The following is a 13783-nucleotide window of genomic DNA, read 5'->3' as shown; positions in this document are numbered from 1 at the left end:
CAGAAAACGCATGGCCATAGGAGGTGGCAATTCAGCTGGACCACCAAGGATGAGCAGGCTTTCAGGAAATGGGGCATGGGCACTTGAGATTGGAAGTTATATTTGCTAAGGTCCTGAGGTGTGAAAAGTCCTGGCCTCCAGGAAGAAAGACTGGAGTATGAGGCTGGGGAATGACGAGGGGGAGAAGGGGTCACAGGCACCCTGAAGGTCACCCTCAAATGAGGCTCATCGTTGGAAGGTGGCCTTGCCCTGGAGGACTCTGCTCTTCAGCACCTTGTTCAAGGCGACTGTGTCAACTGCTTCTGAGAAAACAAACATTCTTACAGAAACATACACATGTGTCAAAGAACACTCCTCTTACTGTGTAATTTTTCTTCACAGAAATCATCCCTGCCTGCCATATCCTGTGTTTCATTGTTAATCGCTGATTTTTACTCTCCCCACCAGACTGTGGGCTCCCCTAGGACAGGCTCTTATGTGCCGGTTTGCTGACTCCTATATTCCCTGTGCCTGACGATGCCAGACTCACCAAAGCTCGTGAGCCACGGCTACATGGATACAGCAGACAGAGAGGCATACACAGGCAGGTGGGCGTGCTGGCCTCAAACTTGAGGATGGAAAGGAATCAGCTGGAAGAAGAGGAAAGCAAGGCTGGTGTGGGAGAGAAAGATAGGAGGTGGGTTGGCAAGAGACTGAGGAGGAAAGGAAGAAGAAGGAATGACTCTCTGACAACAAGAGACAGTTGTAGGGACACTGTGGGAGCTCTTGAGAGGCGGAGCAGGAAGCTGCGCTGAAACTCAGACACCTGAGAGTCCTGGGGTGACTCAGCTCCTTGATCACAGCAGCCTGAGCATCTTTGTACAGGGGGCAACTGTTCCCATCTCACAGGGCCATTGTGTGGCCTACCTGGAGTAAGTGCCCAGGTGACCAGGAAGACCCAAGCCCGCCTAGAGGCAAATTTGTAACAAATCTTTGTTGTTTACAAGGAGCAGCTCTCAACCAATACCTGCCTGGCCAGGACCAGACAGCAAAGATCCGTTTCAGACCAGGGACCCAGAGGGAAGCAGGAGCTGGACCAAGAAGAATTGGATGGGGCAACTCAGATGTCAGTATGCCGGGCAATAGATTCAATACTGAGAATGAGATGGCATTGACCATTTATTGCAGAGAAGCAGAGAACTGGGAATGGCCCCAATCAGAGGACAATGAGAGCCCCTTGACTGTGAAGACCCAGAAAGGTACAAGGACAGAGGGGCTTGCCCCTGGTCACAGAGAAGCATCCTGGGGATGTGTGTAATCTCTGCATACAGGGCAGTGACCCAGAGAAAGGTGCCCAAGGAGGAGGTCACCAAGAGAGCCCGTGGCTGGATGCCTTGCATCAGAGCATCACCCCACTCAGAATCAGGAGCAGGGATGGGACCAAGGCTGTGGTTACAGAGGAAGCACTTCCTGACTTGGGAAGGGGACCCAGAAGAGGAGATGAGAACGTGGCGAGAGGGGTGAGGTTTGCAGCTTTCTGCTCATGAGCCAGCCTTCATCTGCCCTTCATCTCGAGGCCTTTTTGGTTGCACAGCTACTGCCTGAGGTTTTGGCAGAAGCATCCTTGAGCTCGCTGCCTCCACAGCTGCCTTTGGTTTTGACATCCACCGCTGAGGATTTATAGCTGTAACTGCTCGAGGCACCAAAGCCCATGCTGAAGCCGGTGCTTCCTGCCCCAGCGCTGGTGTTGCTGATGACGGCTGCAATCAGCAAGAAAAGACCCAGTTCATTCAGCTTCCTGGGACATCCTGATCATTCCCTTAGTTCTCTCCCCTGGGGTGGCTTCTCCATTGTCTATTTTTAGTTTACTAAGAGATTTTCATCAGCACTGGTCATTTTTCATGTACTTGACCCCATGTATTGGACCTTTTCCTAATTAGTCTATGTGAATCTATCAATGTCAGACTGTAAGCACTAGCAGACTTTAGCAGTGAATTTCCATCTGGGTAGGACCAGATGAAGAAAGGCACTTCACAGAGGCCTTCTGATGCCTCTGCTAAAGAAAGGGGTTGCTGGGAGTACCCTACAATAGAACCCTGTGCTCTCTCTAGCTTTTAAATCTACAGGAGGTTATTTCTGCTTTTTTCATCATTCAGCCAGTCAGGCTCCTCTCGTTCCTTCTTACTTCAATCCAGTACCTCTTTTATGGACTGACCTCAAAGAAATAGAATGTAGTCATTAAGTATCATTCTTAAAGTAGATTTTGGGACTATATACTGTTGGATATCATTTGATCTCTCTATAGGTTATACTTTTGTATAACCTGTATTAAAATAGTATTTCACAATACTGTTTTTCTCCTTGGTTACTAAATCCAGCTCCCTCTTTGTGCCCCTAAGTCTCCCCTTAACCCACTCTGTTATTGTTATTCTAAATTTTCTTTGGTGTCATGAAAATAGAGGGACTTCGACTTCTGGTAGGTGACTAAAGGCAGAACTAGGTACTGCAGATACTTACAGATGCTCACGGAATTTGGATATTCACCAGACATCCTGCAGAGGGAGAAGAAAATCAGATAAACCTCCTTAAACCTCTTCGATCCAGGGAGATCCCTCGATGAATCAGCCTCCCCTCTCAGACATGCCTTCCACTCCAGCCCAGCCTTCTTTCTTCCCAAACACCCGAGTGGGACCTCTCAAGAAACAGAACTAAGACGAAAAGTCTGCTACAGGGAGTCAGCCTCTCCATCAAAGTGGCTTTGGGATTATCTGATGTGTGGGATAATCGTGCCCCTGCTTCTGACTAGTTATGCCTTTGGTCTTAGACAATTAAGAGGAGTGAGCTCACATCCTCCCTGGGCCTTAGGCTTTGCCAGAACAATCTTGAACCTAGGTGACTCTTAGAGACCATCTTGCCCCTCCCACTCACCTCAAGAATGAATCATGAAGCGCCAGGGATGCTCTATTTCTCAATTTCTTCAATTCCTCCCCTAGCAACCTCTTTGGGATGTTTACAATCCTGTCCTTCTTCCCGTCTAACTCTGGTCTTTCCTACTGCACCATGTCAAAACCATTCTTTATAGAGTTTCACCTCAGTAGGACCTGAACAAAACCAGACTGTTTGCCCTCAACCTTCCTACTAAAGCACAGAGATAATGACAAAAGACATATCAAACAAAAGACATCCCCCCACCCCCTCACCTGCACTCCTCGCCCTCCAGCAGCTTGCGGTAGGTGGCGATCTCCATGTCCAGGGCCAGCTTGGTGCTCATCAGCTCCTGGTACTCACGCATCATCCTGGCCAGCTCCTCCTTGGCCTGGAGCAGGGCGGCCTCCAGCTCATCCAGCTTGGCCTGGGCGTCCTTCAGGGCACAGTCGCCCCGCTGCTCAGCATCAGCAATAGCCATCTCTAGGTTGGAGCACTGAGGGGCAAACAGATTCAGTGCTTTGGGTCAGAGCATAGCTCTGAGATCCTGCTCAGAAAACCTCCCTTCTTTTGATCCTGATTGATGGTAAATGCTTTGAGGTCCTTCTGGTTTTCCCATTTTCTGAACATCACTAGAGGTGATGTCTAGGATCTGTCGTTCCCCCCAACTCCAGGCACAGTTCAGTCCAGCTCATGCCATGGCATGTAAAGGTGGAGTGTCCTTACCTTGGGAGAGAGGAGGGGAAAGGTATTGATTGAGAAGGTGGCCACCTGGGCACATGGCTCCGTAGTCTCCCTACTAGTTTGTATCAGCTGTTCTGCCAACCCTAAAAATTCTCTGGGTCACTGGCCTTAATTCTGCCCCATAGTGTAAATGATATCTTGGGAGATACTGTAAATAGTGAAAAAATAGGGACCAATAAATTTCCTATTAATAAAATGTCTATCCAATAAACCTACCCCACGGAGGATTTGGCCTCCCAAATTGCACAGAGGCTCATGCTACAAGGCAACAGGCTTCAATAATACTTTTGCATAACTAACAGGTTTTACTAGTTTACAAACTTCACTTTTAGGTGTCACTTGCAGAAGCAAACTGCAGGTGGGGCTCAGCACTGCATCCAGGGGAAGCTGGGCAGATGGAGAGGGTGTCTTGGGCCTTTCAGTCATGAGTGTGTTTGCCAGTCACTGGGTTAGGCTTTGGTGGGATCCTAGGATCTGTCCCCTTTTTCTGGAGTCAAAGTTGCTTCACCCCAAGGAGAGGAGCTGGTCCTGAGGCCAAATGGAATTTTTCACTGCTGTCCAGGTGATGCTACCCTCCTCAACCAGGCAGGCCCCCAGCCATACAAGCATCCGCAGTGTTTCGGGTGAGTGTTCACAGCCTCAGCAGAAAAACCTAGGACTCAGCTATCGAACCAGGGAAAAGCATCACCATCCTCAGGACTGTGAAGACCTAATTATTTAGGAGGATGCAATAAACTCTATAACTCGAATTCCACCAAACTGTCCTCTGTTCTTTGTCACTGACCAAGATCCTGCAGGTGAACTTGGGGGACTCCAGAAGCTTGGGTCTTGTGAATGTGGCATGAGTTGAAAGGAAGACCTGAAATGTTGGTTCCTCTGAAACAATTAGCAGCTGGATTCTGGAGCCACTGGATGCAGAGTCTGCATGTTTAACTGTGGGCTTCTTTGGTGGAGAGGTCAAAAGGCAGGAAAGCACCTTGGCTGAGAGCACTCAAGAGGAGCTGCCTTGGGGACCAAGTATCAGCAGTGACCCCCACTGGCTCCGCAAGGAGGATATCTCCCCTGACCTCCAAAGCATGGTGGCCTTTTCATCACAAATGTCATTTTCTGGTGATAAGTTTGCCTAAACATGTACACAGAGAATGCTCAGATAAATAGAGTAATTGGGTACCAAAGGTAGCTTCAAACACCTTGTGTTTTTCTTTCATTTATGCAGAACTTGATTAAATTAAAACACCATAGGTTCTTAAATTAGTCTATCTTTTTTCTTTCTGCTGTTGGAGGAGGGCTGTGTGTGTGTGTGTGTGTGTGTGTGCACGTGCACATGCAGGGCAGAGAAGGGGAGGAGATAGGGAACTTCACTTGCCCAGGAAGCTGAGACCTTAAATCTTTGCACCAAACTCCACAAACTTTGGGAGATTCATGAGTTTGCTTGCTTTGGAATCACAAGCGTGGCCCCATATTGTGTTCCTATGGGCTGAGTTCAGTGTAGTGCCCCCCACAGACAGACACAGGAAAAGGCAAACACTCAGCAGAGACCTGAGCCAAGACTAGTGTTGGGGGTGTGTGTGGCGGGGGTCAGAGTGGGGTGGCGATCTTCCTTCTCCACCTTCCTTCTCCACTCTCTTCTAAAATCCACGACTGGCTCTCCTTCCTCCGGCACAGATTCATCATGGGAAATTTCCAAGCCCTTTCACCAATTGCACTGGGTCTAAGGTCCACCACTCTCTTTGAATACTGCCCATAATCCACCCATTCCTACCTAGGGGTGTCCTGCTCCCTGCCACCCACCCATCACGGACCTTCTTCTCAGGGTGGGCGTCTTTCCTTCTGGCACACGTGCCCACCTCACATCCACTGCTCTTGTGGGTTCCTTCACCAGACCCCCTTCCCTCTTTCTGCCTTCCATCCCAAGGTAATCCACCTCCTACAGGAAGCCGCACTCGGGTCCCCATTCATCCAGAGCCCGTTGGAAGCCCTACAGCACTTAGGGAGTGTGATGCCCAACAAAGGATGCTACATCCTTCCATACAGATTCCTACTGTTCTCTCCTTAGAGATCTTGTTTTATCCTTTTTAATAATGAGCCTCATACAGATTGGTGCAAGATCCTCACAGTGCTGGGAAGGGCAGGATGCTCTTCTCATTTGTATAGGCTGGTACAACTGTTCTCATACTGACTGTACCAAACCATAATTGGTCTCAAACCAATGAGTGCTGTCAGCTGACTCCTTTCATAGAACCCACCTGCTTCTTCACATTCCCAATCTCTGAGCGGATCCTCTGGATCATCCGGTTGAGATCTGAGATCTCAGCCTTGGTGAGTTTGAGGTCATCCCCGTGCTGGCCCGCTGTGGCTTGCAGCTCCTGGATCTGAGATTGGGGGACAAGAGACGAGGAGCATAGGACAGTTGGGAATTCAGCCCTTAGGGTGCTGGAGGAGAGGGAGAGTGACAGGGCACCGTTCTCGTTATCTACGCAACACAGGCACAAGAGGAGGAGGGAAGAGGGGAGAGGGAGAGGGAGAAAAACAACCCTTTCCTTCTGGATAGGAAGGCCCAGCCCCACTTCAACAGGATCCTCGGATTCTCAAACATGAGAGCCCTAATGGAGTCTGAATTTCCTGTCCTCGTTTTGACAAAGTTGGAAATAGAAGAAAAGCTGAGATGGTGGATTGTCCACAGAAATGGCATCAGAATCTTATTGAAGTGGTAACTGATGTGGCCTCAGTTGTCAGCAAGGGCCTTGGCTGGGGAAGGGCTTAGCCCACACATGGCCCCCAACACCTGCCAACACTGTGGAGGATCTCTCTGGACCACAGGATGGCATTTCCACAAGGCCCAACTCCAAGAAGCAGGAAGTCTCTGCCCAGCCCCAACACACATGCACACACACACACAAGCACACACGTGCATACATGATGACAGGATAGTAGCTGTGATCACTGGACCGCTGCACACCTGGCCCTCAGCTCACCTTGGTCTGGTACAGCGCCTCGGCCTCGGCCTTGCTCTTCAGGGCGATCTCCTCGTACTGGGTGCGGACCTGGGCGATGATGCTGTCCAGGTCTAGGTCGCGGTTGTTGTCCATGGACAGGATGACGGATGTGTCACTGATGTGGGACTGGATCTGAGCAATCTCCTGGAGGACAGTTAGGGGAGGGGAGTCAGTTAAAGGTTTCCCAAGGTGGGGGGTCCCTTTTCTTGATCCTCTCTGGCAAACCCCCTGCTTCCCCTTCCTGCCCTTCCTCGGCACATGAGCTCTGCCTTCAGCAGAGGCCTGCAGTGCTCAAGCCTGTGGGTGTGAGATGAACACATGGAGCTTTCCACCCATAGGACTGCCCTCTCCATCACACACGCAGGACTCCTCCCACCCTACCCACTCTCTCCGCACCAACGGCCACCATGGATCAGTCTGAACTCCTTAGGTGACACTCGGTCCTCTAGAGAGTCATCAGTGAACCCCTACTTCTCCAGGCCCCTCATACTTTAGCACAACTCCAGCTCCAGGTCTCCCCTAATTCTGCTCCTTCAGGCTGGAGTCCAAGCCCTTCCCTGCACCCACGGAAATCTTGCTCACCTTTCTCCTGGAACCTTCACCGACACCTCAGGCAGAATTCACCATTCCGCTGCTCTCCCAAAGCTCATTTACATGCTGTTTTCCCTACCGGACTATGGACTCCTAGAGGACAGGAATCATTTCTCCTCCATCAGTCTCCTCAAAGCCTACCCCCACTGCTCAGCACATAGTAGGGCCTCAGCAAATGGCAGCTGTACTGACAATGTGGGTCAGTACAGAGGTCAAAAGGCCTCTCTGCCAACCCTTGGTCATGTGACCATCCAGGCCAAGGGCCAGAAACCACTTGCAAGAGGAGCAGACCACCAGAGAGCTCAGCAGGGTCCTTACCCCTTCATAGAGGCACTTCAAGAACTTGATCTCATCTGTCAAGGAGTCCACCTTGGCCTGGAGCTCGACCTTGTTCATGTAGGCAGCATCCACATCCTGGGGAACACAGAGAGGGACCTGCCTCTCCCCCTGCCCTCCCTCCTGCCACAAGGAGCCCCAGGTTCCCTGCTCTCTCCCCTTCCACCATGCTTCACAGGGAGGCCTGATCCCTGAGAGCAAACCAACCAATGTGCAGGGCCACGGCTGCACCTGGATCTAAAGCTGGTAGCTTCTGGAAGCAGCATGCTGCCCAGGCAAGGGACCTGAGAGATGAGTGGGACAATAGAAGCCTAGCCATCTCTGTCCTAGAGACTAAGTGACCCATAAGGGCCCTTTCCTCACCCTACAAACATCTGCATGCCAGGTCCCTAGGGAGCCCCCAGGCTTCTTCCAGCCCTCCCTACCCGTTTCATACCTTCTTGAGCATCACAAACTCATTCTCAGCAGCTGTGCGTCTGTTAATCTCCACCTCATACCTGCGTGGGGCAAGAGAAAGGAGCATCACCAGTGGGACAGCTCCGTTCTGCGAATGCTCACTGAGCAGGCAGCAATCGCCTCTGTGCCGAAAGCTGCAGGGCAGTGACCCATAACCCGGGCTTTACGTTCCCCCAGGGCACGGAGAGCCTTCTGAAAGGGGATGTGACAAGGACAGGTTTAAAGGCATCAATGTGTGGCTCCTTCGCTCATAGTCAGGCTACCCTAAAATGTATCTACTTGGGAATGCATCTGTGATGGAGACATCATGCATGTTCTGCTGTCCCACCTTCCTCGTGACAACCGAAAGTCACCCCCCTCCCCACCAGCTGGCACCTTAGTACGAGCCCTAGCCGGAGAAGAAAGCTCCCAGGCACCCAAAAAACGCTATTCCCTTTCTCTGTAAGTTATGCCTGTTTCTTACACAGGTGAAGCAAGGCCTTGGAAATAGGGTGTTTGGATGGGGGTGAGATATTCTCATTACACATGTATTGTAGCTTGGAGGGTCAAGAGCACTGATCATTTCACTTAAAGATCTCACTATTCCATCCCTTTCTATTAACAAAGAACATGTCACCTTGCCCCAGGGACTTGTAGATAGAGTATAAATATATAAGCAGAAAAGGGGTAGGTGGGGAAGGGGTGTGGGGCTGGGGTCTCACATCCCCTCTTCCCCTCTTGCCTTGCCTCCTATCCATGGGGCCTTTTGTTTAAAAAGAAGAATAAAAGGATTCTTTAAAGAACATAATACAGGATATTTGCGAGAGCAAATAAAATAGAGTATTGGAAAGAAATGTTTTGTGCCCCCAAAGGAGCTATTTTTCATACACATTAACTGGAGCGATTCTTCTCAGCTTTTTACTTCCTAAGTCATGTCACTGGCTGCCAAGAAAATAAAGTTTTGTTGGATTGCTGAAGTAGTACAGGTTAGTGAAGTGGGTTATTTAAAGTACTTAAACAGTGGGACATTTTCTGAAGACTGCCAGATTTTTCTAGTTGCACTGGGTAAAACACAGAAAAATAGCTTATATGATTTATCTCAGATTCTATGTGTGTTATTCAAAAGATAATTAAAAGCTCCTTTCTATCAAGTTATACTATGAAATAGTTGTTTCCATCACAATTTTATCTCATATTATCTTACATGTTATCACATTATATCCATCCTATTGACAAAAATAAAAGTATGTGCTAATTGAAGACCAGTTAGCTTTTAGCACCTTATATCTTTCTACTTCATAAAATACATTGGAAAAGATGGATCATGATGGCTATCAAAATTGATGACATTCATGCATTATAAATAACTTCTCATCATTTACTTCTAAAAATTGAATATCAGAGTTCAATATACACATACAACATTTATAAAGAAAACTGCATTTTACATTACTATGGACTTAATAAATAACATATAATTTTTAAAAGCAGATTAAAATGTATAATTAAAAGTTAAACCATGACAAAGTACACATGGATTTATCTTGTTTTAGAATATAGATGTATTAATTATGTTAAATCTACATCATTTTAACCTTTAATGTTTTCAATAGCCTACTGTACAAGCTGTCACCCTTAGTTTATTGCTGAGTGGATTTTAAAATAGTCCTCAGTGCATGTTTATATTTTGACTTGAATTTAGATATGAAGCCACACTTTTTCTGACAGAAAGCAACACTTATTTCTCTGGTTTGACAACGAAAGCTAGCTTTCCAATTAAGCTAGATGGTAGATGCTTCCTATAAATTAAATGAACCAAAATTTTGGAAATTGTATTTGAGTGTGTACACATATTTAAAGAAGGGGCTCTCTGGGGGTGTTCTTTAAGCCTGTCCCCACAATCTGTGTGCTTTCAGAAGTCCAGGACTATGTCACCACCATCTTCAGGGGCCCCATACAGGGCTCGGGCCAGAGTTACACCTTAGGGGGACTTCAGTAGAGATGGAGGGGGAGATCAAAAGTGAACCAAGAAAAAAAGCCCAGTTCCGACCATCTTTACCACCTTACAGAAGAAGTCATCTATCCCCAAAACTCCTAACACCTGGAAGCAAACCACCAAAATATCAGATCCCACCAAGCTGGGGCATTACTCTCTCTCCTCATAGGTTCAACTTAGAAGGAGAAATCATTTCCCATCCAAGCACACCTTCAACTGTTCTCTTTAATAATGGGATTCAGCAGCATGGAGATGCCTCACCATGAAAAAAAAAAAATAAAACTTTTAAAAACTCATTTTTGCTTAGCTTTAAGATGTGTTCTGAGATTGGAAGGATGTTTCCTTCGATAGGAGTCCTGGCAACTCCTATAGAAAACCTCACTCAGGAGAAGCTACAAAGCCATTTGGGTTGTTCATCTGGTTTTGAGACAGTTCTCTCCACCCACCCCCCAACATTCTTCCATTTCTAATGTTTAAAATGAGCACATCATCTCCTGGGCTATTTGGAACACCATTATGGGTAGATCTTCTCTCTTCCTACGTTTCATCCTGTCTAGATCTCTCTCCTTCCCATACAAGAAAGAGTAGTAATGATATCAGCAAAGGATTCAAGAAGACAAAATTGCTGGCTCCAAATCACAACCTCACCTATAATCAAGACCTTCCAGTGGCGTTTCTCCACCTCTCCACTCACCTCTTCTTGTAGTCCTCCACCACATCACGCATGCTCCTCAGCTCCGAGTCCAGCCTCACCCGGTCCCCGGACAGCGTCTCCAGCTGCTTCCGCAGGTTGCTAGTGTAGCCCTCGAGGATGGGCTCCAGGTTGTTCTTACAGTTGTTCAGGTCCAGTTGCTGCAGCAGTTCCCACTTGGTCCCCAGCACCTGGTTCTGCTGCTCCAGGAACCTCACCTGGAAACCAAAGGTGGTCATAAACCCCAAACACTCCCCCAAGTGCTCTTGCCTCTCAAGAGTGAGGACAGGGCCCCAGAAATCAGATGGTGTCATCCTGCAGTGGGAGTCAGGAAAGAACAAGGTTCCTCAGAGAGTGGATTCAGCCAGAGGGACACGTCCACCTTGTCTCTAAGACAAGAAACAGGATCCAGTCTTAAATGAAATCAGGAAGTGGGTGGAAGCAATGCTGTCTATCATATGCCACCATGACTTACCGTGGTTAAAGCAGCATTTTTTGTTATAAATACTGGTGTTTTTGGAGTGAAGGGAAATGAGAAGCAGTAAGAAATAGTGACTGGGGAATGACACTGGAAAGTCACTCTGGTAATTTGCATGTTCTTTCTTACATGACGTCTAAATCGCTCCTGGTTTGTTTCTTTCATTGGTTTTGGAAGCAGATTGTCACATCTTTAAACTCAACATTCAAAAAACTAAGATCATGGCATCTGGTTCCATCACTTCATGGCAAATAGATGGGGGGAAAGTGGAAACAATGACAGATTTTAATTTCTTGGGCTCCAAAACCACTGCAGACAGTGACTGAAGCCACAAAATTAAAAGACGCTTGCTCTTTGGAAGAAAAGCTATGACAAACCTAGACAACATATTAAAAAGCAGAGACATTACTTTGCCGACAAAGGTACGTACAGTCAAAGCTATGCTTCTTCCAGTAGTCATATACAGATGTGAGAGCTGGACCATAAAGAAGACTGAATGCCAAAGAATTGATGCTTTTAAATTGTGGTGTTGGAAAAGACTCTTGAGAGTCCCTTGGACAGCAAGGACAAGCAAATTAGTCAATCCTAGAGGAAATCAACCCTGAATATTCATTAGAAGAACTGATACTGAAGCTCAAATACTTTGGCCACCTATTGCAAAGAACCAACTTATTGGAAAAGACCCTGATGCTGGGAAAGATTGAGAACAGGAGAAGGGGATGCCAGAGGACGAGATGGTTAGATAGCATCACCGACTCAATGGGGTCGGTTTGAGCAAACTCTGGGAGATAGTGAAGTACAGGGAAGCCTGGTGTGCTGCAGTCCATGGGGTCACAAAGAGTCGGACATGACTGAGCAACTGGACAACAACAATCACATCTTTACAAATCTATTCATATTGACGGAAGGTTTTTCATTTTTGTAGTGAACAATGTCAGGCCTCTGCTGCACCAACATTCCTCTTCTTACCAATCTCTTTAGTTATTTCTTCCACTCCTGCCCTCTGTCCTCCAACTACTTCATTTCCTCTTCCCAAGTACAGTAGTGAGGGATACAGGCTACTGTTGCTGCCTTTTCTATTACCCTGGCACATTTCTTAGCTTCCCTCTATCTTAATTTGAGCTTCTGCAAGATAAGAGTGATCACTGAATCATGGGTTGATAAATGAGAACCACTTGGGTCAGCACCAGGCACTGAGGAGTGTCAGCTATTATTAGTATCATATCCCTCATGGTCTAGATCTTTCCAGGTGGAGACAAGAGAAGCCCATTCTTTGTCTCCTCCCATTCAGCACGGTCACTGCCTATGACTCCAGAGCCATCTTCTCTGTTGCCCCAATTTCTGGACATACACACACATAATTTGACATGCCCTCCTTCCAAATCTTCTCCCCTCAGCACCTTCACTGTTCTAGCCCTTTCCTCTCACCTCCTCTAAAAACCTTACTGGTTTACATCCTTATCCCACTTCCTACCTTCCAGGTCTTTCTCACCCACCAGGTATCCCGTCCTGGGACACCCCCTGTCCTGGAACTGCAAACCCATCTCTCTGTTTGGTAGTGAGAGCCCTCGGGGGGCCCATTATGCATCTCCTGCCACTGACACCTTTCCGGAGTCTTTTCCAGCAAGAAAGGAATGAAGCTCCTCTTTAAGGGGGAGGGGCGGGGTGAAGGTGTGCCAGGCACTGTTTTAAGCACCTTAGAAACATCCAATTCATCCTCATTATAAACTTATGGGGTTAGAGCTACTCTTGTGCCCATTTTACACAAGAGGCAAGGGAAATTCAGAGAGCATAACTAACTTGCCCAAGTTCCCACGCCAGTGGCAGGGGCAGAGTGAGACCCGCATGTACACTGGTCACCAAGGCAGGGACGGGTAGACACTCCAGCACCAACCTTGTCAATGAAGGAGGCGAACTTGTTGTTCAGTGCCTTGATCTGCTCCCGCTCCTGGGCGCGCACTTTCTGGATCTCTGGGTCCAGCTCCACGTTGAGGGGGGACAGGAGGCTTTTGTTGACGGTGACCTGAGGGATGCCGCCCGGCGGGCACACGGACGGACACGCGGGCCCCAGCCCCGCGCTGCCAAAGACGGTGCCCACGAAGCCTCCCCGGCGGCCGCCGCCGGTGGCTGCACAGGGACCCAGCGCGGAGACGCCCCGCCCGGCCGAGGAGCTCAGGGCCAGGCGCCGGCCGCCCCCGCAGTTGAAGAGGCTCCTGCTGCCGAAGGTGGCCGTGCCCTTGACGCCGCTGGCCCGGAATGAGGCGGTGCTGCTGCTGACCCGGCTGGAGATGATGGCAGAGCAGCCGCTGAAGGCCAGGCGCTCCCCACCGGGGTAGAGGTTCAACTGGCGGCTCATGGCTGGGAGGTGGAGGTCACCGGTTGCTGGGTGGACAGGCGAGGGGCGCAGAGCAGCTGGGCTTTCTGTCCCTGCTCAGTCCTTAAATAGTCAGAGGGCTGGGCCGGCTGGAGTCAGCCTAATATGTAGTTCGTGAATATCTTTCAGGCCACCTAGGGCCTCTTGGTTCTCCGTTTATGAAATTACCATCTCCCCTCTGAGATTTTTGTCTCTTCCAGCCTCAATTCCCCATGAATTCCCTATAAAATGGTCCCAA

At 48.6% G+C, this 13783-nt stretch overlaps 1 protein-coding gene across 2 annotated transcripts; it reads right to left on the bottom strand.

The window, feature by feature from the left end:
- Positions 1-1545: 1545 nt before the first annotated feature.
- On the bottom strand, positions 1546-13527 carry LOC133041667 (keratin, type II cytoskeletal 72). 2 transcript variants are annotated; one of them, XM_061122609.1, is made up of 9 exons: positions 13066-13527; positions 10697-10911; positions 8008-8068; positions 7554-7649; positions 6624-6788; positions 5895-6020; positions 3180-3400; positions 2497-2531; positions 1546-1739 (listed from the first exon to the last, which is right to left on the bottom strand). In XM_061122609.1, exons 1-9 carry the CDS (start codon positions 13525-13527, stop codon positions 1546-1548), a joined length of 1575 nt encoding a protein of 524 aa, XP_060978592.1. The 2 variants fall into 2 exon arrangements, with proteins under 2 accessions (XP_060978592.1, XP_060978599.1); XM_061122616.1 differs by lacking the exon at positions 5895-6020.
- Between the last annotated feature and the right edge of the window lie 256 nt (positions 13528-13783).

Source organism: Dama dama, chromosome 3, assembly GCF_033118175.1.
Source record: "Dama dama isolate Ldn47 chromosome 3, ASM3311817v1, whole genome shotgun sequence".
Classification (NCBI taxonomy): Eukaryota; Metazoa; Chordata; class Mammalia; order Artiodactyla; family Cervidae; genus Dama; species Dama dama.
Note: the sequence above shows the minus strand (reverse complement) of the source record. Positions and strands in the feature narration are given on the sequence as shown.